Genomic DNA, 24,907 nt, shown 5'->3' with positions numbered 1-24,907 from the left:
TTTTTCTCCACTCTGTTCTCTGTCCCCAGAAGGCTGTCCTGAATAGACTGTAATAACAGTCTCCTTTGCCCAGTCTTTTGGGTAAATTCAGCCAATGGAGACAGGAAAAGAATGAGGGAGGAGTAATGTCATCTCTAGTTAGTAATAGACCAGAAGCCAAAGCTTCTATTCAAATACCCTCACAGTCTTGACAACAACCTCCTATTCCTGCCCTTACATGTCCAAAGGCTGTGATGGCTACCTACTGTTGCTCACTAGATACTTCATTATCCCACGTCAGCTTCCCTTAACCCTTCCCACACTTCTATAAATCACTCCTACGGTAAGCTCTCCCAAGTTTACCCATTTGAGTATATCATCTATTTTCTGCCGAAGACCTCACTGACACATCACCACTCTTTCCCTACACCTTCTCTGTTTATACTTCCTTTATAGCACTTTTTTTTTCCCCCTGTGCTAGATTCATCTTTGAATCTCCCAAATCATTAATTTCTTACCCATAGTAGGCACTGAATGAATGTTTCAAGAGTAAATGGGGGTAAGGGGAGCATTCCTGGTGGCTCAATGGTCAAGAGTCCACCTGCCAATGTAGGAGACATGGGACCCATATGCTGCGGAGAAACTAACCCTGTGGGCCACAGCTACTGAGCCTGCGCTCTAGAGCCTGGGAGCCGCAACCACTGAGCCCATGTGCGGCAACTATTGCGTCCGTGCTCGGCAGCAAGAGAAGCCATCACAAGGAGAAGCCCGCATACTGCAGCGGAGAGGAGCCCTCCCTTGCTCAACGAGAGAAAAAGCCCTCTCAGCAGTGAAGACCCAGACAGCCAGAAATAAATAACATCATTTTTAAAAGAATAAATGAGGGGACAAAACATTAGAAAATCAAAAGAACAATACTTTATGACATAAAGTAAATAATACAAAACCCAAATTTCAGTTTCTATAAAGATTCAAAGACAAGAAAGCTAATCTATTAGGATAAAGGTCAGACTCGTGGACATTTCTGGATGTGGCGATTAACTGGGCGAGAACACAAGGGAGCCACCTATGGTGCTGAAAACGCTCCTTATTTTGATCTGAGCAGTAATAATATGGGAATATACTTATATGAAGTTTTGTTGAGCTGTATACCTAACATTTGTTCACTTTACGGTATGTACAGTAGACCTCACTAAAAAGGAAAAGGAAAAATAAATCTGTATGTGGCTGCTTATATTGAATCAATATGGCTAACACCTCATTTATCCAGAGATTCTTCATTAAAACAAGCAAAGAAGGTCTCTGAACAGTCAAAATAGATGTTACAAAGTCCATACACTTTATCCATGAGAAAGACTTTCAGGCCTTTTCATCCTTACATTTACACTCAATTCCAATTAGCTTGGTTAACTAGCTTCCTGACCTACTATTGATAATCAGTAGCAAACTGGAAAGGTAGGCAGGATGTGTGTTAAAGATTGATAACTGAGAAATAACAGCAAACAATAAGAAGCAAGCAAAATAATCTTTAAAGAGCAGGTAAAAACTCAAGATACAAAAATGTCTGAGATCACTTACTATATGGCAAGGAGACTTCATAAAGCACCTAAGGCATCCTTCTATCACAGCACAGTAAGAGAAACAGTGTAAAATGAAAACTCTTACTTTTCAGGGAAATAATGAACTATTTTCATCAAGATCTGTCAGTAAGCAGAAACAGGGGTAAACATATGAGAAACAGTCACAGTAAAAATGCGTTTAAACTAAAGTATTACTTGTAAAAAGATAAATGTCAGTTACCAGGCATAAATGTACTTAGTTTAAAATAACCACATTTCTGGAGCTTGCTAAATAATTACAACTAATAATTTACTATCATCTTCTTCTTTGGTTTCCTTGGTGGCTCAGAGGGTAAAGCGTCTGCCTGTAATGTGGGAAACCTGGGTTCGAGCCCTGGGTGGGGAAGATCCCCTGGAGAAGGAAATGCAACCCACACGAGTATTCTTGCTTGGAAAACCCCATGGACGGAGAAGCCTGGTGGGCTACAGTCCATGGAGTCGCAGAGAGTCGGACATAACTGAGCAACTTCACTTTCACTTTCCTCTTTGGCAAACTATAAAAATTAGCAGATTTGTATTAAAAATGCAGAGTTCTCCATAGAATAAGTTTATTTAAGCACTGAAAGTGTTCATTCTATCAACACTGGTTAACTGAGAACCATTCAAACCAAATCTTAAGCATTCTTTGTAAGCCATATCTGAAAAACTAACATCAAAGTTGTTTACAGCACTACTGAACCACTCCAATGTCACTTCAAATCACCACTGTAAGCCACTTCTTTTTTTAAGAGGGAATTCCTACCCATAAGGTCTACATTAGTCTCCCAGCTCTGAATGTTCTCCTACACTTCACTTACAAACTCTGTCACTCCTAAAGCAATCCCTCCCCTGGCTAGGTTCTGTGATTTCAAGAATGTTTTTTTTTAGGAATTCTCTTCCTCATGCTATTTTCAACGACGGTATTGTAAGTGTGTGCCTGTGTGTTAGTAGCTCAGTCATGTCCAACTCTTTGCAACCCCACGGACTGTGGCTCACCAGTCTCTTCTGTGCATGGAATTCTCCAGGCAAGAATACTACAGTGCGTTTCCATTCCCTTCTCCAGGAGATCTTCCCAACCCAGGAATCAAACCTAGGTCTCCCACACTGCAAGCAGACTCTTTATCATCTGAACAACCAGGGAAGCCCTAGAATTATAAGTAGTATGCAGCGACTAGGAAAAAAAAAAAAAAAGCCATGTTAAGTGATAAAAAGAAGAGTATATAATGCAGTAATTCAATTCAATAACCTATTTGGTATATGGCAAGCACAGGGCATACATAAATGAATGAAAAACTATCTGTGCATTTAAACAAGGCAAGAAAGACCTGTCAACAAATATACTGAGTGTTAGGAACAATAGTAGATGAACACTGAGAAGGAAGTGACTCAGTTTTGTCAAGAGAAGAAAAAAAAGAACAAAAGTAGAATCTGTAGCAGTCTTAAAATTAAGTACATGCCATGCAACTATGTAAAAAACTGCAGTAGCAAAAATGAGGCCATGCAAAATTTAAAATACTTGTTGCATAAAATGTATTAGGATTACAAATGGCTTTTCCTATTTTCATGCTGAAAGGCAATGCCTTTTCCTCAATCCTACAAGTTTCTGCGAGTTGGAATTTCCCCTAAACTTTCTAACCTCTGTGTGCTTAGTCGCCCAGTCGTGTCCAACTCTTTGCAATCCCATGGCCTGGAGCCTGCCAGGGTCCTCTGTCCATGGTGATTCTCCAGGCAAGAGTACTGGAGTGGGTTGCCATGCCCTCCTCCAGGGGATCTTTCCAACCCAGGGATCAAACCCAAGTCTCCCACACTGCAGGATTCCTTACTGTCTGAGCCACCAAGAGAGCCCAAGAATGATGGAGTGGATAGCCTATCCTTTCTCCAGGGGATCTTCCTGACCCAGGAATTGAACCAGGGCTTTAAACATTGGAGGCAGATTCTTTATCAGCTAAGCTACCAGGGAAGCCCCGGCCTCTCTCTATTCCCTCACTATTTTTCTCCTAGAAGGAGAATAGTAACTTACATGATTGCTAAGTTCAGACTAAAGAATTACCTAAGCATAATTCCACCTGTTGTTTTTTTGCTCTTGGGGGCCTACCTGCTAGCTGGAAGTAGTTCTCAAGTGCTCCTCCACGGATGGGCTCTCCTAGCAAGCAGGGAGGATGTTCCTGGCCCTGTCCTGCCTGTGCACAAGTATGTCTATTTAGCTCTAGGCTTTATGACTAGAAAGCAAAACTGCCTGCATACATAACCTATGTTCTACAACATGAGCTTAATCAGGAATAAAGGTGGAATTCTGATCTGTCATCTATTACTCTTTTCTCAGTTTGTTCAGAATCTGGGAAAGGAATGTGGGTTTTATTTATTGAGACCCCTCAGACACAACTAAATTACAATGTCTTCTCATTTAAAATAAAATCTTCACTATCATCTTATACTAAGCAGCTGGGTGTATGTACATGATTCTTCTTCAAAGACCTCATCGTTCCTAGCAGAACTTTCATCTTAACAATGTTTGCTGAAGCAATAAATTTTCAAATAGTAAAGCTCATTCATTATGGTGCTTGCACGCTCAGCCACTTCAGTCATGTCTGAGTCTTTGTGACCCTATGGACTGTAGCCCACCAGGCTCCTCAGTCCACGGGATTCTCCAGGCAAGAATACTAGAGTGGGTTGCCATGCCCTCCTCCAGGGGATCTTCCCCACCCAGGGAAACCCACATCTCCTGTGTCTCCTGCATTGCAGGGAGATTCATTACCACTGAACCACTTAATCTACAACAAAAGCAAACTATAAAATGGCGCATAAGGTAGGAAATGTTGGTGTTCACTATGTGTATGTAGGTATTTTCCCCCTAGGGAAAAATATTTCTCTATATATTTGTAAAAATTCACAACCGTAATTATTTCTGTCTGCTTTAAACCATTACCATGTAAGTAGTGAGAGATCTTCAGGGAACTTTAAAAGGTAGAACAGAGTGTTAAATTGAAGAAGCAGTAAAGCTCAGTGCCTAATGACTGGAGGGCTGGAGGAATCACTTTTTTAATACAGCTTCTCTTCCTTCTGTTCCCTCATCTCTTGTCTATCTCTTATCAGCCCTGGGGTGGACCTGCATAACTGTCAGCATGCTTAGCAGACAGTGAGCTATAAAGCAAGAATTATAAGTGAAGTCATTTGAAGTTCCAGGGTACCTCCAACCCCAAAGTGACAAACTGGAACAAAAGTTTAAGCAACAAAAATGATGGCTGCAGTAGCTGACAAATTCTTCATCTGGTAGACCAAAGGTTCTTAACCTTTAACTCTGAAACTTCAAAAGATAAGAAGCCCCAATTATCCCTTTTAATTGCTTTTAAACTCATCACTTGCATCTTTGTTATCCTAATACTAAACAACTGCTAAAAGAATTTTCCCCATAAAATCTCTTATGCACAGCTTTTTTATTCAATACAGGCTACAAAAGGAGTTCCAGGACAATAAAAAGGATTGTCTGAAAAATATAAATTTTAATTAACCTTACCATTGATTTATTGCCAACATTCGCTGGATCATCAAAAAAGCAAAAGAGTTCCAGAAAAACATCTATTTCTGCTTTATTGACTATGCCAAAGCCTTTGACTGTGTGGATCACAATAAACTGTGGAAAACTCTTAAAGAGATGGGAATACCAGACCACCTGACCTGCCTCTTGAGAAACCTGTATGCAGTTCAGGAAGCAACAGTTAGAACTGGACATGGAACAACAGGCTGGTTCCAAATAGGAAAAGGAGTATGTCAAGGCTGTATATTGTCACCTTGCTTATTTAACTTATATGCAGAATACATCATGAGAAACACTGGGCTGGATGAAGCACAAGCTGGAATCAAGATTGCCAAGAGAAATATCAATAACCTCAGATATGCAGATGACACCACCCTTAGAGCAGAAATTGAAGAACAACTAAACAGCCTCTTGATGAAAGTGAAAGAGGAGAGTGAAAAAGTTGGCTTAAAGCTCAACATTCAGAAAACAAAGATCATGGCATCTGGTCCCATCACTTCATTGCAAATAGATGGGGAAACAGTGGCTGACTTTATTTTTTGGGGTTCCAAAATCACTGCAGATGGTGACTGCAGCCATGAAATTAAAAGACGCTTACTCCTTGGAAGGAAAGTTATGACCAACCTAGACACCATATTAAAAAGCAGAGACATTACTTTGTCAACAAAGGTCCATCTAGTCAAGGCTATGGTTTTTCCAGTAGTCATGTATGGATGTGAGAGTTGGACTATAAAGAAAGCTGAGCACAGAATTGATGCTTTTGAACTGTGGTGTTGAAGACTCTTGAGAGTCCCTTGGACTGTAAGGAGATCCAACCAGTCCATCTTTAAGGAAATCAGTCCTGGGTGTTCATTGGAAGGACTGATATTGAAGCTGAAACTCCAATATTTTGGCCACCTGATGCGAAGAGCTGACTCATTTGAAAAGGCCCTGATGTTGGGAGATATTGAAGGCAGGAGGAGAAGGGGACGACAGAGGATAAGATGGTTAGATGGCATCACCGACTCAATGTACATGAGTTTGGGTAAACTCCGGGAGTTGGTGATGGACAGGGAGGCCTGGCGTGCTGCAGTTCACGGGGTCGCAAAAAGTTGGACACGACTGAGCGACTGAACTGAACTACCATTGATTTTAAAGTAATCTGGCATAAAGTGCCAACATAAAGTTCAATAATGAAAAATTTAACTATAATAACACTAATATTGCATGGCATCCTTGCCAGGTGCCAGACACTGTTTCAAGAACTTCACAAGATCACGGCATCTGGTCCCATCACTTTGTGGCAAATAGATGGGGAAAATGTGGAAACAGTAACAGATATCATTTTCTTGGGCTCCAAAACCACTGCAGACAGTGACCGAAGCCACGAAATTAAAAGACACTTGCTCACTTGCTCCTTGGAAGAAAAGCTATGACAAACCTAGACAGAGTATTAAAAAGCAGAAACATCACATTGCTGACAAAGGTCCGTCTAGTCAAAGCTATGGTTTTTCCAGTAGTCACATATGGATGTGAGAGTTGGATCAGGAAGAAGGCTGAGCACCAAAGAATTGATGCATTCCAACTGTGGTACTAGAGAAGACCCTTGGGAGTCCCTTAGACAGCAAGGAGATCAATCAAGTTAATCTTAAAGGAAATCAAATATGAATATTCATTGGAAGGACTGATGCTAAAGCTGAAGCTCCAATACTTTGGCTACCTGATGCGAACAGTCAACTCATTGGAAAAGACCCTGATGCTGGGAAAGATTGAGGGCAAGAGGAAAAGAGGGCAACAGAGGATGAGATGCTTGAATGGCATCACTGACTCAATGGACATGAGTTTGAGTAAACTCAGGGAGATAATGAAGGATAGGAAGCCTGGCATGCTGCAGTTCATGGGTCAAAAAGAGTCAGATACGACTTAGCGACCAAACAACAACAGGTTACTAACTCATTTAATCCTCACAACACCACTTCACATCAGTGAGACAGATGCTATTATTACCTCCAGCTTATACCTGGGGAAACTGAAGTACAGAGAAGTTAATATTTTGCCTAATATCCTGGAAATACCCTCTGGCATCCAGAGATGCCAATTAAACTCTTAAGTAGTCTGGTTTTAGCATTGTGCAACACATCTTATTGTTAATGACAACTCCAAAGACAGTAGGGAATGGAGACCCATCTCCACCTAGAGTTCTTTCCTTTACTCAAGATCAACATGAACTATCAAGAGAAATGACAGTAAGAGTAAATACAATGATAGATAACCACTGTCAATTCCAAAATATACTATGAGAAATACTAAATAGAGATGTTTGATCCCTTTGTCAGGAAGGTTACATCTCATTTGGACATAGTAAGCATGCACACGATAAAACACGCATTAATCAAGAAAACCAAGCTCTTTGTCATTTCTGTCTTTCGGAAAAGCAGGTCCGTTTCCCAAATTGCCTACATTGACTAACAACACCACTCACCTTTCAGACACCCAGACATGAAATATCTTCAGACCTCTTTTTCTTCATATGAAAATATTCATACTTCTCTGTGTCTCCACTGCAGTATTCTCACTATAGAGAGGAGACTCTCACGTCATCTCACTATTCTCACTTTTCCTTCCAAGGTAAACGCTATTTTTTTTTCTAGTTTCAGTTCTGGCTTGTTCTCCCCCTCACAAATTTGGCACTGTGACTAATGTTTCAGGACATCAAGGCTACTTAATTTTACCTACATATTTATCACTAGCATTCTTTCTTGATTTCAATTCTTCCTGTCTGAAGTATGTGTACTTTTGCTGGTGGAAAAAAAAAAAAAAAAACAGAACTCAGTTTTTCTCTTTCTAGATTTTACTGGGCATTTACTAGTTTGACAGCTATTTTCCCTCAGCACATGACAAATAACAGTCAACTGTTTTCTGGCTTCCATTCTGTTAGTAATAAGTCATTTTTCAGTGTTAATTGCTGTTCATTTTTTTTGGTAAGCAACTTCTCTTTTCTCTCTGCTCTCTTTTAAAACTTCTCTTCTGTGTGTGTTCTGAATTCTTCAACGAAGGCATCTAAGGGTGGATTTATTTTTCTTTGTTCTGCTGAGATTCAGTGGGCTTTCTGGATATCAGCTGGTATTTTTCATCAGTTCTGTAAAGTTCTATTTTATAGCCATCATCTCTTCAGATATTGCCTGTTCTCCCTTTTAGTATCTCCTTTTGGAACTTCAGTTAAATTCATGTTAAACTTTTTTATTGTCTAACTTTTTTTGATCCTTCTTTATTAACTTCCATCTTTTTTTTTCCTCTGCAAAACATTATGGACAATTTCTTTGGATCTATATTCTGGTTCACAGGTTCTGTCGCTCAACTGCTATTTAACATGTGCATCAGGTTTTAAATCTGTGGTTATTTTTTCATCTTTAAAAGTTCTATTTTCAAATCTATATGATTATTCTTTAATCTTCTGTTTCCCAAACATTTCCCCAAGCTTCTATTTCACTTAAGCATATTAAACATGTTTTTGGTATCTTATATATAATAGCTCCAAGCTCTGAAACTTTTGTGGATTTCTTTTGTTGCATACCTTTTTCTGCAGGTTCTTATTCATAGTGTTTGTTTCTTTGCAAGTTTTGTTCACTTTTTACTACGTACTGCTCAATTTCCTTGGAACTTTATCTGGGGGAATTATCTGATGTCTTAAGAGAATCTGAATTTACTTCTATTTTACTTAGAGAATTTTAATTTATTTCTATTTACCTGAGACAACTTTACATTTTTCACTTAAGGTTCCTAAGTCTACATATGCAGCATTCTTTAGATAAAAAAACTAAATGAGTACTGTGATTCTAATTGTATGATATTTTTCTACTTTGGTCACTTCTTTGAGTCTCATTTTTTTATGAGGCTTCCATACACACAAAATTAAATTTGTTTTTTTTTCCTGTTAATTTGTCTTTTATCAATTGAATTACTAGCTCAGCCAAAGAACCTACAAGGGAAGAAAAAAAATTTTTTCCTTCCCTACACTACTCCCACTTCTTTTTAGGGATCTGAGATTTTTCTTACTCAGTGATTTCTTTCAAAAGATATATTCTAAAATGCTTAAACTTGTAGCTTAGTTGTTTCAATTGGTTGAGTTCTTAAGGGCTTGTTATATACTGAAAGTGGCACTTAGCATATTACTTACCTACACTGACTGAACATTTGACATGTGCTCTCTTTCATGCATCCTTTTTGTTGTCCCTCCAATAAGTAATTTCATCCGATTTGTAAAGTTCTAGTCTCTACACATTTACCCACAAACTACAAGGGATGGTTTGAAAGATCCACCAAGAAATTGAGATTTTTAATACTCTATCCAGTTTCTGACAGGTAAAGAAGATAAAAAAGTCAATAACAACACAGAAGGTATGACAAGGACATTTTACAACTTCATCAACCAGATAGCTAATAAATAGTGTACCTAACAATTGAAAAATGTATTTGCTCAAGCACATAGATCATTTATGAAAACTGATCATATGTTGTTGCTGCTGCTGCTGCTGCTGCTGCTAAGTCGCTTCAGTCGTGTCCGACTCCGTGCGACCCCATAGATGGCAGCCCACCAGGCTCCCCCGTCCCTGGGATTCTACAGGCAAGAACACTGGAGTGGGTTGCCATTTCCTTCTTCAATGCATGAAAGTGAAAAGTGAAAGTGAAGTCACTCAGTTGTGTCCGACTCTTAGCAACCCCATGGACTGCGGCCCACCAGGCTCCTCCGTCCATGGGATATTCTAGGCAAGAGTGCTGAAGTGGGGTGCCATTGCCTTCTCCGATCATATGTTAGGCCACAGATTTTGCCCACATGACACTTAAATCAGAAATCAACAACAACTAGAACACTTGCACATGATTAGGATTTTTTTCTAAATAATTTTAAGTCAAAAAGGGAAATCAAAATGAAAATTAGAAAATTCTTTGGACTGAATGATAACCATACTACACACCCAAATTAGTGAAATTCAACTAAAGCAAAATTTAGAGAGAAATGTATAATCTTAAATACATATGCTGGAAAAGCTCAAAGTTAAAATAGGCTTAGCATCTCAATTATGAATTTAAAAAAGGAACAAGAGGGAATTCCTTGGCAGTCCAATGGTTAGGACTCTCACTGCCGAGGGCCTGGGTTCAATCCCTGGTAAGGGAACTAAGGTCCACAAGCCTTGCAGTGCAGTCAAAAAAAAAAAAGGGGGGGAACAAGAAAATAAACTCAAAAATAGAAACAATAAAAGAGCTGATATAAATAAAACAAGTACCAGTCCCAAGAGTTGGTTTTTTAAAAAGATTAGAAAACAAATTTCTAGTAGGACTGATTCAGAAACAAAGAAAAAAGATATAAACGATGTTAGGAATGAAAAAGAAGACAAAAAAGCAGATGCTGAACAAATTAAACATAATAAAAAGATATTATAAAGAAAATAAATTTGAAAAGTTATACTAAAATTTCTAGAAAAATACAACTTAAAATTTTCAAAGTCAACTTCTCCTCTAAATTATTCAAAAGATTTAACTGAATAGCAATCAAAATCCCAATATGAATTTTTGTAGAACCTGAGAAACTTATTCTAAAATTTATATTGAAAAGCAAAGGTCCAAATATAAATGGCAGACTCTTAAAGAATAGATGGGGGGAAAGAAAAGAATAATAAGATGAGGGGACTTAAAGTATACTGTCACACTAAGCTATTGTAATTAAGACAGCGTGGTACTAACACAGGGCACGTAAACTAATCAATGAAGCAGAACAGAGAAGCCAGATACAAACTCATACACATAGTGAAATTTGATATAGGACAGAGGCAGCACTGCTGATAAATGGAAAATAAACTTTTCAGTGAATTGTGTTGACGTAAGTGGGTATATGGGTTAAAAATTAGCTATATGGGTAAAAAATGAGCTAGGACCTCTATATCACATTATACATGTAAATTAATTTTAGGTGGATGAAAACTATTTGAAAGGCAAAAGTTTAAAACTCTGGAAAAACAACACAAGTGTCTATTTTATGACTTCTAATAGGGAAGACACAGAGACTAGTAGCCTTGATAATATTAAAAATAAGAACCTCAGTTTCAAAGACACCATGAAAACTGGAAGAAGATATTTGCAACCAAAATAACCAATAAAAGATTATGTCCAAAATATATAAAGAACTCATGAACTAAGGAAAAAAAGAACTCTGAAGTTTTAAAGCAGCAAAAGACGTGAACACATAATCCCTGAATAATAAATGTACTCCATAAACATAAAAAATATTCAGCCTTATTAAGTAACTAGAAACATGCAAATTAAAATCACGAAGTAATACACTTCACACTCTATTAGACGAACAAAAATTAAAGTCAGTAAATAGGAATCACTGGTTCAAGGGCATTCTCATTCTCTACTAGCAAAATATAAATTGTGTGACCATTCTGAAAAACAATTCAGCTTCCCAGAGGGTCTTAGTTTTCTACAGCTACAGTATGGGTTAAACCCAGTCCCTTAAAAAAGGATATACTAAAGTCCTAACTCTCAATACCTTAGCATGTGACTTCATTTGGAAATAAGGTCTTTACAGAGGTGATCAGACTAAAATGAGGTGGTTAGGATGTAGGCCCTAGTCCAACATGACTGGGGTTCTTATAAAAAGGGTAAATTGAGGCACAGAGACAGGGCACAGAGGGAAGACTGTAAGAAGAGACATGGGGAGAGTGCCATGTGACAAAGAAGGCAGAGATGGGGTGACAAATCAAAAGGCTGGAAAATGCCAAACATCGCCAGGAAAACCAGCAGAAGGTGGGAGACGGGCATGGCACAGATCCTCCCGCAGAGTCCTCAGAAGGAGCCAACGCTGGGACAGTCTGACCTTGGCTTTCTAGACTCCAGAACTGTGAGACAATAAGCTTCTGTTATTTAAGCCACCCATGCAAACTGTTAGTCGTTAATGCAAACTAATGCATTCCAGTAACAAATTACCACAAACTCAGTCACATAAAACTGAGTTATCATCTTACAGTCTGACACAGGTCTCACTAAGTTAAAATCAAAGTGCTGGAAGGGCTGCCGCTTTTGAGGAGTTGGAAAAATCCACTTCCCTGTCTCTTCTGCCTTCAAGAACCTGCCTGCTTTCTCTGGCTCCTGGCCTTCTCCCACTGTCAAAGCTTTATATTACCCCAATCCTATTTCCATTGTCACTTCTCCTTCTCCAATCTCTTCTGCTTTTCTCTTTCATTTTTTAAGGAAGCTGTGATTACACAGGGTCTAAAAAGATAATCCTGGATAACCTCCCCACCTCAAGGTCCTTAACTTAATCCTATCTGCAAAGTTTCCTTGCTACATAAGGTAACATACCCACAAATCCCAGGGATTATTACATGGACGCCTTTGGGGTGCCATTATTCAGCCTACCACACATAGTAAAGTTGAATATGAACACACCTCGTTGTTGTTTAGTCGCTAAGTCATGTCTGTCTGACTCTTTGAGACCCCACGGACTGCAGCCTGCCAGGCTCCTCTGTCCACGGGATTTTCCAGGCAAGAATACTGGAGTGGCTTGCCATTTCGGTCTCCAGGGGATCTTCCCAAAGCAGGGATCAAACCCAAGTCTCCTACATTGGCAGGCATATTCTTTACCACTGAGCCACCAGGAAAGCCTTACAACTTAGCAATTCTAGATGCATGCATGCACCTAGGAGACATCTACAAAAAATTTCACAGCAGCATTGTAGATAATAGCAAACAACTGAAAACCACCCACAGGTCCATGAACAGTGGAATGGATACATTTTATTATGGTCATAAGATGAAGTACTATTCAGCATTGAAAAATGAACTACATCTATCCACATCAACATGAATGAATCTCAAAAGTCAAGCAAAAAAGTTACAGAAAAATTCATATAGCATGATTCTGTTTATTAAGGTTCAAAAGCAGATAATACTGACAACATATTATTTCTATTACGTAAATGTCATTGCTCAGTCATGTCCAACTCTTTGCAACCCTATAGAGTACAGCCTGCCAGTCTCCTCTGCTGAAGGGATTTTCCAGGCAAGAATACTGGAGCGGGTAGCCATTCCCTTCTCCAAGGGATCCTCTCACCCCAGGGATCAAACCCACATCTCCTTTGTCTCCTGCACTGCAGGCAGATCGTTTACCACTGAGCCACTGGGGAAGCCTATGTTCAGGGGAGTTATAAAGCCAAGCAAAGGAATGAATAGCAAAAAATAAATCAAGATAAATGTATTGTCTCTGGGACAGAGAAAAGGAGATGCAAAAGAGGTCAGCACAAAGGAAATGAGTGGTAAATACTTGATATTTTTCTTTTTTGTCTTATTTTCTTCCTTAAACCATATTTAAAATATATTTATGTACAGTCTTTTATGTATGGCATTTCTCATTAACAAATATAAATGCTAACTAACTTTAAAATATGCTGAAAGCAAGTTTTACAAAATGTAAGGAAGCAACCAAATCATGTACTCTATCTGATAGAGGAGGGAAAATCTATAAGGATAAGATACCTTCCAGGTAAATCAATACTGGAGAAAAAGTTTTAGGCTATAAAAGAGGAAGTGGGAAAAACTCCTCTTCCCCAAATTCCAAGAACAGACTTCCAACAATCTCATAAATAAACATGAATCAGCTTGTAAATGATATGGTGAACAATGTTATAAACTGTCAGGAACTGCCCCCAGACAGAACCCAGCTCTACTAAAGTTTTGCTTGGCTAACACAGTTGTCCAGTTTGTTTTGTTCAAACTGAAAGCCCTTAGGTAAGGCAGGGAACAGTCCATTCACTTCCATTCTTCCTCACCTCCCCTCCTTCCTCAACATACAACGTAAATAGGCTCTGTGTCTGAAAGCACCTGAGTTTGAGTCCAGCTGCATCCTAATAAGTCACCCTGAAATAACAATATCAGGTACCAAGTTTACCTACAAGGTCATCATGAACTATGTGATTTCAAGAGTACCTCCTGTCTCTCACTTCCCTTTCTCTCCCACCACTACCCTCAACCTCTTTTCACCAGGGACATTGATTATCAAGTAATTGGAGATGGCTGGCAAATTAAGTACAGCCTTGGAAAACTATGACCATAGGTGCACATGCTCTTTACAGCAAGTACTAGGGGAATTTGGAGTCAAGAGGAAGCTGCTAGTCCTGAATCCCAATAATATCTCATGTCATAACCTAGAGACAATATTCTTTCTCCAGAGCTGAATTTCCTTTCTATAAATCTCTTCTCTCTTTTCTCGCTTCTATATCTATATAAACGTGCTAATTTCTAGACAAACTTTTCCAGCATGCATAGATTCTTTCTGCTTTAGGAAAGGTTTAAGAAGGCAGGAGAATTCTCTAAGGAAACAGGCTGACTTGGTAACTGAAAGAGAACAAGGAAAAAGAATCAGAAAAGGGCCTGCCACTGAGAAGGATTTAAAAAATCAGAGGACATGAAAAACAAACTTCACTAAACTTGACTAAAGCCAAAGTTTTACTTATGGCTGGCCCTGTTTACCTTCCACTCTGTATGGGAAAACAAACTATGGAGATGTTACTATTTCATGTGGTATAATGAAAATACTCTCTCACACATCATCACATCACTGCTCCACATGACTTGTCAACTTTTATTTTTAAACACAGCCAACTCTGCTATGACGCAGTTTTGTTCTCAGCTTATACACTTAATTTGAGCATCCCTTTGGTATCGAAAGGCTTCTTAATCTTAACACATTTTAATACATTTCTTAAAGGAGATTTCAATCAGTGTGAATGGTAAAAGCAAAAGAAAAACTCTACATACACATCAGGAACAATGAGCAGTCCTCAAACAGCTAGAGCCATGGATGGATGCGGGGAAAGGGTATTCCATTAAGTTCTAACAGCTTTTTAAAAAAACAAAACACAAGGCTAAAAACAGATTATTATGGGCTGTGCAAGTAAGGGTCAAGGGCACGAACCTTATTCTGTGTACAATGAAAAGCCGTAAGAGATTTCTGAAACAGAGCAAGTGATTTGATAAAAATCTGTTTTTGAACGATAACTCTGATGGCAAGGTACATATAATATTTACAAAATAAAGCATAAAAAACACTATGCAGGCTGATGTTTCATTGTAAAATATTAACATGAAATTAGAATTGGCCAAATTTCACAGTATTCTTTAAAAAATCCATAGAAGGTTAAGCCTTTAGGGGAATAAATAATCACTTAAACTAAAATCTTTTTAAAACCTTCATACTACATGTGTATCCTTTTCCAAATAAAATTAACACTTTAAATAATATTTATGTGCTTTAAGGCCACAGAATTTTTAAATATTTACCTAACCATTTAGAAAGCACTCAGCATTTTAGGTATAGAAAAATATCTCACAAACAGACTAACCTCGTATTTACCTAGTCCATCACACATAAAATGATCTGGTTTACAGCTGAAATCTCCACTGTAGAAAGTATAGTTAGACACAGAAATGTAGTTTGTTAAATTCTGGTCAAAGTATCTCATGTAGGCAACTAAAAAAAAATTTTTTTTAACTTCCTATTAGTTTCAGCTGAGTCTTGGCAAATATACTACAAACTTGGTGCTTCTTTCCATTAACCCAAGGAGGAACATAGTCAGCAGTAACTAAACATTAAACCTAACTGTGAAAATCACATTTTACAAACATATGCTATTATGCTTCAATACTGTATCCAACATAAGAATCTAAATGTTAAAAATTACTTAACATCTACTTTCACACAATTAAAAACATTTTTATTGACACGAGTTTTCAATGCTTTTCAAAGATGTTCATAAATGTTTAAATTCGTACGGAAATGAAAGTTCTTTCTACTAAAAAATTCGGACTATTTCTTCATATTTTTCAGTTATCATACCTTGGAAAATATAGGCTAGCAATATCAACATTAAACATTTAAGTAAAACTTCAAGATCTAATAACTTGTGAAGTTTTATTTATACTTTCATTTGTAGCTTACAAAAAATGTAAACTAACTAAAAGAAATGAGTTCTAGAATTGAAAGGTGGATCCCCTTATTTGACAGGAGACTGAGACTCAGAAAGGCTCACCAACTTTTCCAATAAGACAGTAGACCCAAGACTCTACCCTTGAATCTCTATGAATCCAGGGCACTTTCCCCAATATCAGCTTCTACCCAGAACCGTTTGTCTCCCTTCATTTTCTGAAACAAGAGAATGACTTTACAATGATCACATACAAAGTTTAGCACTTTTAAAATTAGAAAATCTCTTAATCTTTTACTTCTATAAAAGGATAGGTTTCCACTTAATTTCTTTCATATAATGTACATGCAAACAAAACTACAGATCCACTGTTGAACTTCAGGGAAAAAGCATGAGTAAAAATTTTTGTTATTACAATGTCTGCTAAGTTAAAAACATCTAGTAGTTTCTAGTATTGCCAGAAGAATATTATAGTTTGACACTGAACATTAGCTAACCATATATAAACCCCTGAACTATTAGCATATACTTAAGACCCCCCCAAAAAAAAAGTTCCTATTCATAGTGGAATGTGTGGTTTTCTGTACTAATAAAATATGCCCTTTTTAAAAAGCACAAATTGTATTTTCCGCTAATACAAAAACAATTAAAGCTACCTAGCATAACAATGCCGCACCTGGTTAACTGTTGAAAAAAGGTTGCTGTGATGGAAAGAGCACCAAACCAGAAATTTTCAATCAGTAAGATAACAGCCATAATTCACTACTCCAACCAACACATTACAATTATGTTAAACTGTAATACTACTACGCTCAGGAAAATTGTCTACCAGTGTAATGAAACTATGCTAAAACACTTTTCTGGTGTTAAAAAATGCAATCTATTCACAAAAAGTCAAATGTCCAATGTTATTCCTGTCTATGAAAATAGTTGATATGACTTTTCTCTACAGTGAATCTTCTCCTGGGCATTGTCTACTATTATCACTGGTAGTAAACTGAGAAAACAAAAGACATGATATTTTTTGAACAATTTTTTTCAAGCATCTGACCAAACACAGACCACAAAAGCGGCCTCTGAAAACACTTTTCAGGAAGCAAGGTGTTTGTCTCTTTGAGCACTACAGATAGTGTAGTAGTTTATAGATTATATTGAAGAGCAAAGAGCAAAAAAACATCAGAATTAGTAACAATAAGAAACTTCTGTTTCAGATATATTAGGTCCCCAGTGTAAAATGTATCACGAATCAAAAAGTCTGAAAACCAAGGGTATAAATTCCTACTTGCCCATTTAAGCAAACCTCTACTTTTATCCTCTTAGCTGCTTAGAAGAAGGCATTGAAAACTGAAAAATCTAGGTTCAAATCCCAGCACTTCCACTGTTGATGATAATATGTGAAGTTGTGTAATCTCTATAAGCCTCAGTTTGCGCATCTCTAACTTGAGGTTAATGTCATCTACTATACTGTGTCCTTGTGAAGGTTTTAGACAATACAAGTACTTTGCACTTGTATGGAGTAAAATCCTCAGTGAACAGTAGCTATATTTAGTGAGTTTCTTCCTAACGTAGAACAGGTAAGATTTCCCTAGGCTATGAAAAGAAACTCTTTCCCTAATGATGATTTCAATTCCTTTAAAAAAAAAAAAAGTAAACCTACAGGAAAATAAATTGTAAATGTTTTTGGTATACTTCCAAACATTACTAAGACTAAAGGTTAAATTGTTACAACATTCTCCTAATTATGCAACAAACACACAGGACCACGAGTTAGTCTGTAAAAGATTATATTAGCTTCTTACTGCTGAAATTTGGAGTGGGGGTGGGGGAAGAAACCTCTTAAAATTATCCCCAACGGTCTTTTCATCTAAGTTAACAAGTCTCTGTTTCAAAACTCATCACTTTTCTATTAATTGTAAGACCTAAGATTTGTCCTATTATCAAGAATAATGAAATCACCCTGATTAAAATTCGCACATCTATATATTCACTCATTCTAACGGCTGTATGTTATCTTTGAGGGAAACAGCACCATTATTACAGCAACAAATAAATGACACCAAAATTACATTCTTCAAATAATTCGCTTCATTCTTCTGAGAACGCATCTACTGCATAAACAAACTCTTTAAAAAGTGTAGCATGCTTAGTCTGCTATTTCATTTCTATTCAAAGATAAATGGTATTTCTGCGTTTTTTTGTTTTTCTAAGCTTCCTGTATTTTAGGAGTTATTTCCAAAATAAAACTTTTCTTTTTTCTTTTTTTTACCCTGGAAGTAAACAAGCTTTCAAACGCACTAATTCAATTCGGGAACTGAAGCGATAAAACCGCCCTCCTTTCCTTAGCAAACCTTGCCTTTCTGGAAACATACCTGTTCTCTCGAGATGCAAGGCAAAGAAGGTCTCCTGAACATTTTGCAACTGCCATAGTAACCGCCTGAAGTTTCTCCGAATGACACGCAGCTGGACCTCCTCCGGGGTCTGATCACAGGCACTTTTTCTTCCGCGGTACTGGACAACTGAGGTTGCTGGGGAGCTTCCCTGATTTGAAAGAAGTGATCCAGCCCCAGGGCCAGCAGGCAGCCGACGCCCCCCACCAGGCAGGACAGCAGGGGCCGGAGGGCTGGAGGCAGCGCCCCAAGGCTGGTGAAGGACACCCACCAGACGAAGCTGGAGAAGAGCAGCACCACGATGCTGTGCCGGAGCCTCCCCGGCTGCGCGAGCGTCAGCAAGCCCACGCAGCTCAGCACCAAGAACCACCGGCCCGCCACCGCTGGGGGTGTGTGCGGGACCGGGGCCCCGGCGTCTCCGTCCCCCCGAGACCAGGATTCCCACTGCCCCACCAAGAAGTCCCCCAGGTAACAGCAGGCGGGGAGTGCCAGCAGCCACCAGGAGCCGCCGCCGCTCCGGCCCGGCCCGGCGCCCCGCTTGGTCCCGGTCAGGAAGCAGGTGAGGAAGAAGAAGGCACAGGCGATGCTGAAGAGGGGGCTGAGGCTGTGCGAGCAGACGCTCAGCAGGGTCCGCAACCGGGCGGCCCCGGCAGCCCAGCTCTCGGGCCCCGAGCCGAGCAGCAGGGCGAGGACAAAGGCGGCCAAGGCGCCCAGCGAGAGGCGCGCCCGGGAGAAGGGGGAGCCGCGCCGCGGCTGCTGAGGGGAGGCGGGCGGCGGCAGCAGCAGCTCCACGTTGCAGAAGCGGCAGAGGTGGAAGAAGAAGCCGCGCGGAGGGTCCTGCCGCAGGGGGCTCACGCAGCCCTTCACGTAGCCGTTCCTCACACTCTCGGGGGGCGAGGCGGCCCCGTCCGGCGGCGGCGGGGACCGCATGGCTTTGGCGTCTCGCTCGTCCCTCCTCATGGCCGGGACGCCCGGTGGCCGCGGGGGCTCGGCACGCCCCGCTCGGACCGCAGCGGCCGCTCGCGCTCCCTCCCGCCTGGCCCCCACGCTCGGAGCGCCCCCCCGGCTCGGCGGCGCGTCAGGGCTGCGCCCGCCGCCGCGGCCCGGGGTCCCCGCCGCGCGGGTGGAGGAGCGGCAGGGTCCGGGACATGCTGGCTGAGAAAGAGGGGCGGAGGGGGCTCCTCTCCGGGACTTCGGCGGCCGGACCCCTCCCCCTTCCTGTTCCCCCGGGCACTTCTTGGGACTGGAGCGTCGGCGTCGCCTCCCGGCTCCCGCGGGCTGCAACAGTTACCTCTCGGCCCCAGCCTGGTCCGTTGGGCGCGCGAGCGGCGGGCGGGCGCTCCTCCCCCGCCGCTGCCCCGGCCGGGTGCGCGCCCCGCCCGCCCGCCTGCGCGCGCCCGCGCCCCGGCCCGTCCGGCAGCCAAGGGCGCCGCCGCTCCTGCCGGCCGTCTGCCCCTTCGCGGGCTGGGGACCCCAGCCGTCTCAGCGTGCCCCGACTGGGGAGAGCGCGGCTTGCGGCCGCCCGGAGACCGATCTAGGTTGGGAGGGATGGGAGGGATCCTTTTCGGATAGAAAGGGGCAAGCCCGCCATCCTGGGATCCCCCCAGGCGCTCAGGTTCCTTTGGAGTAAGTCACAGACCTCAGGCAAGCTCCGACAGGTCACCACGGGGGGCGTAGGGAAAGAGGGCGCTTATGATCCCCAAGGGGAGTGCCCAGTAGAGAAACCGAGTTGAGGTGGGGAGGCGACGGGTCCCGCCTTTACTCCCATTCCAGTTTGGGGTGGACCCTTGGGCTGTCCGAGCCGAGCTGCGACCTGGTAAGTGCCAGTCCCCACCAAAGTCATGGGGAAGAAGCCTTGATCACTGTGGCTAGGTCTGTCCTCAACAGCAGCGTGGATTCTTGGGCCATGCAGCAGGCCCTTGCAGTGGCGCTTTAGGGAGGAGCACGCACGTGGAGCGTTCCCTGGGAGCATCCTAGTCGGTATTACCGAGTTTGTCTTCCTCAGGGAGGAGCTACCGTCCCATCGTCCCTGCACCCTTGCCAAACTAACAGTGGGTCCACATCTGTTTCTGCCTCAGCAAGCATGGAAAATCTGTTGTCGAAAAGATCTTCCCACATTGAAGGCTTTTCTCTGTAACTACATATTGGGGGTGGAGGGAATGGGAGGATTAGGAGTTCACTCCAAGACCATTGCCAGGTTTGGATCAGTTGCCCGTGAAAGAAGCCAAATAAGATGCTATCTGTGAATTACTGATGAAACTAGCTACATGTGGGAAACACGGACTCGAAAGCGGGAAAAACTGCTGTATGGAAGGGACTGCTCTGGAATCTCACCAATCATAACTATCTTAGTGACTGAACTGTGTTTCCCTCCTCCAAAACTCTCCCTTGCACCTCATGACAGGCCTGCATTTCTCAAAGAGCTAATTCCACATTTTTCCAGGGAGATGTGAAACCTTACTGTGTGGTAAATCCCACAAACAGGCCCATTTTTCACCAATTAATCTTTGCCCACAGCCAAGACCATTTTTGTATATGGTCCTAGTTCACATGCATAGCAGAAATCACAGTGAAATTAGCACAAGAATTGGACCAAGATGAAAAAAGACCAGAATTTTTGTCTGCCTCTTAGATAAAGGAAAAAATATGTAATAGAGTTTTCAAATTAATTACTCAAATGCTTGCCCTAAGAGATGAAAATCCATGGGGTCTTTTTTTTCACCAGGACAGTTGAAATTCTTTTTAAAAAATATCTCATTTCAACAGAACTCTGCAAATACATTTTTAAATGTATTTAAAAATAAACAGGACTCATTATTACCAGTCAAAGAGTAAATTAGGAAGCTTGATGGATACATTTTGAGCTTGTACAGAAGGGCATGGCAAGCTAGTGTCAGCGTCACTGAAATGCCCATTATAAATTCTCATTGGAAATAATAAATTGCTCTGGTATAATAAATTCAGATTAAAGTTTTTGTTAATAAATACAGTTGTTATCGTTATTACTGTTGTTTTAAAAGCTTAGGTTATCATCTGAAGTAGGATAGGCATGGTAATGGAAATAGTGGTAAACTAGAAATCCATTTCATTGTTTCTAGTCATGGCCCAGCCATTCATACCCCAGCATTAAGCAAGTCATGTAACTTTTACAGGCCTCAGTGTCCACAGTTATAAAGTGAAGCAATTTCATTTTTATGATCTTAAAATCACTTCCAGTTTTAAAAAGCTGTGATATATAGGCATTTTTAGGATCCAAGTATTGCTAAGAGTAATAAATAAGGCAGAGCACCAAAGAATTGATGCATTCAAACTGTGTTGCTAGAGAAGACTCCTGAGAGTCCCTTGGACAGCAAGGAGATCAAGCCAGTCAGTCTCAAGAGGAATCAACTCGGAATACTCATTGGAAGGACTGAAGCTGAAGCTTCAGTATTTTGGTCATCTGATGCAAATGGCCAGCTCATTGGAAAAGTCCCTGATGCTAGGAAAGACTGAGGGCAGAAGGAGAAGAGGGTGTCAGAGGATAAGATGACTGGATGGTATTACCCATGCAATGGACATGAACTTGGGCAAACTGAGAGATAGAGAGGGACAGGGAAGCCTGGCATGCTGTAGTCCATGAGATCGCAGAGTTAGACACGACTGGGTGACTGAACAACAACAATTGCTACGAGCAACCTTTGAATTATTCATACCACCAAACTAAAGCAAACTCTGTGTTGACAAAGATAAAGGATTTGTATCCAAGGACTATTGTCTGGAAAATAAAATGCAAAGTCCTCTTCATACTTCCCAGTTCTTCTCTGAACCAATTCCAGCACTGAGAAGACTGCAAAATAAAATGTAAGGACATGCCCAAAGACCATCAGTTTACTTAACCAAAAGTGGAAGTGTTAGTCACTCAGTTGTATCAACTCTTTGTGACCCCATGGACTGTAGCCCACCAGGCTCCACTGTACATGGGATTCTCCAAGCAAGAGTACTGGAGAGGGTAGCCATTCCCTTCTCCAGGGGATCTTCTCAACCCAGAGATGGAACCCAGGTCTCCTGCATTGCAGGCAGATTCTTTACCGTCTGAGCCACCAGGGAAGAATGCCATGAACAGAGGACCCCGGTGGGCTACAGTCCATAGGGTCGCAAAGAGTCGGACATGGCTGAGCAACTAAAACTTTCACTTACTTAACTAAAAATATGAATCAGCTAGCTATGTTTATTGGAGAAGGCAATGGCACCCCGCTCCAGTACTCTTGCCTGGAAAATCCCATGGACAGAGGAGCCTGGTGGGCTGCAGTCCATGGGGTCGCTAAGAGTCGGACACGACTGAAGCCACTTAGCAGCAGCAGCAGCAGCAGCAGCTATGTTTATAGCAACTCCCTTCTCTCTTTACAGTTTTTATCAGAGATTATTAGTAGGTCACGTGTCTTAGAGTTCAAATTATTTATTCTTTTGCCAGTTTTAAGCAACCAATAGAATTATTTAGCTCCTGTCTTTGGGTTTAAGAATGTACGAATATTATCTGTTGTGAAAAAACTAAAAAGACCTAAAGTGATAACATACCTTTGACTTTTCTCAACCATCTCTACCTCAGCCTCAGTTTTACCTTACTTTGCCTTCCCTCATGTCTTGACACATAATCTCCCCACTGGACTCATTCTCCCAGTTTACTGATCCCTCACATAAGATCCTGGTGCTTACCACCCAGCTCCTGAGTCCTTCTCGTGCAGTGCAACCCCTGTCTACTTCTGTATTCTGAATAGGAGGTCCTTGCCCTCAAACCCCGAAGACCCAGTTTTTCCACGTGCCCCAGTTTATAGGATGAGACTTTTGTTTTGTTTTCCATATTAGGTCCCCATACCAATAAGCTTCCAATGCTGCAATTAATTATGGAAGAACTAAAATCCTGCCTAGGTCTTTCCAGTGTCAGGGCCAAAAGCTCTGCCCATAAACAGTAGTCTACTGGTAAGGACCCAATTGGTGGGCCTTCTAGATGCCACTGCCTGCCCACCTATCTAACCTTACAGGCACCAAATGAGATGTCCCATTGCTGGGCTCAACCCAAATGTTAGAATACTCAGTTTTTCACTTGGGACCTCTGGGTCTCACCATTCCTTGTTTGGAAAATGCTCTCTCTATGAATTCTCTTGTTCTCTCCTTTGTCCTCAAAGAAGCCAAAATCACACATGACCTCTTCTTAGGTCTTAGCAACTCCTCCCCACTTATTCTATCCTCTGATAAGTCTTAACTCCTCATTCTTATACCTTGTGCTTTCAGTCTCTTTTTTAAAAGAAGACAAGATTATTTCCTAAACTCTAAAATCCAGATGTAAAGAAAATCCATTTCTAGAGCAGGATTCCAAGAAATTCCCTTCCAAAATTAAAAATTTTAAATGGATCTTAGTCCCTACACATATTGGTGATCATATTATCATGGAATATAAGTAGGAAAGGGTGGGTAAAGGTGAATGGATGAGGGCTAAGACTCTGTCCAGTCACTGTCACTGTTCCATGATCAAGTGACTTCTCAGGTTCTGACTCCTCAGCTCAATTTATGGAGGAGCCTCTAAAGACTTGCTAGTTCAGTTCAGTTCAGTCGCTCAGTCGTGTCCGACTCTTTGCAACCCCATGAATTGCAGCATGCCAGGCCTCCCTGTCCATCACCATCTCCCGGAGTTCACTCAGACTCACGTCCATCAAGTCCGTGATGCCATCCAGCCATCTCACCCTCGGTCGTCCCCTTCTCCTCCTGCCCCCAATCCCTCCCAGCGTCAGAGTCTTTTCCAATGAGTCAACTCTTCACATGAGGTGGCCAAAGTATTGGAGCTTCAGCTTTAGCATCATTCCTTCCAAAGAAATCTCAGGGCTGATCTCCTTCAGAATGGACTGGTTGGATCTCTTTGCAGTCCAAGGGACTCTCAAGAGTCTTCTCCAGCACCACAGTTGAAAAGCATCAATTCTTCGGCGCTCAGCCTTCTTCACAGTCCAACTCTCACATCCATACATGACTACTGGAAAAACCATAGCCTTGACTAGACAACCTTAGTCAGCAAAGTAATGTCTCTGCTTTTGAATATACTATCTAGGTTGGTCATAACTTTTCTTCCAAGGAGTAAGAGTCTTTTAATTTCATGGCTGCAGTCACCATCTGCAGTGATTTTGGAGGCCAGAAAAATAAAGTCTGACACTGTTTCCACTGTTTCCCCATCTATTTCCCATGAAGTGATGGGATCGGATGCCATGATCTTTGTTTTCTGAATGTTGAGCTTTAAGCCAGCTTTTTCACTCTCCTCTTTCACTTTCATCAAGAGGCTTTTTAGCTCCTCTTCACTTTCTGCCATAAGGGTGGTCTCATCTGCATATCTGAGGTTCTTGATATTTCTCCCAGCAATCTTGATTCCAGCTTGTGCTTCTTCCAGCCCAGCGTTTCTCATGATGTACTCTGCATAGAAGTTAA

At 41.2% G+C, this 24,907-nt stretch overlaps 1 protein-coding gene across 2 annotated transcripts in view; it reads right to left on the bottom strand.

The window, feature by feature from the left end:
• PDE3B (phosphodiesterase 3B) overlaps positions 1-19,497 on the bottom strand; it is a 179,439-nt gene extending 159,942 nt beyond the window's left edge. For both annotated transcript variants that reach the window (XM_018059586.1, XM_005689658.3), the window contains exon 1: positions 18,443-19,497. In XM_018059586.1, coding sequence (XP_017915075.1) covers positions 18,443-19,420 — 978 coding nt within the window. In that variant the 5' untranslated portion in view covers positions 19,421-19,497. The remainder of the gene's footprint in view (positions 1-18,442) is intronic.

The sequence above is a fragment of the Capra hircus genome, chromosome 15, assembly GCF_001704415.2.
Source record: "Capra hircus breed San Clemente chromosome 15, ASM170441v1, whole genome shotgun sequence".
NCBI lineage: Eukaryota > Metazoa > Chordata > Mammalia > Artiodactyla > Bovidae > Capra > Capra hircus.
Note: the sequence above shows the minus strand (reverse complement) of the source record. Positions and strands in the feature narration are given on the sequence as shown.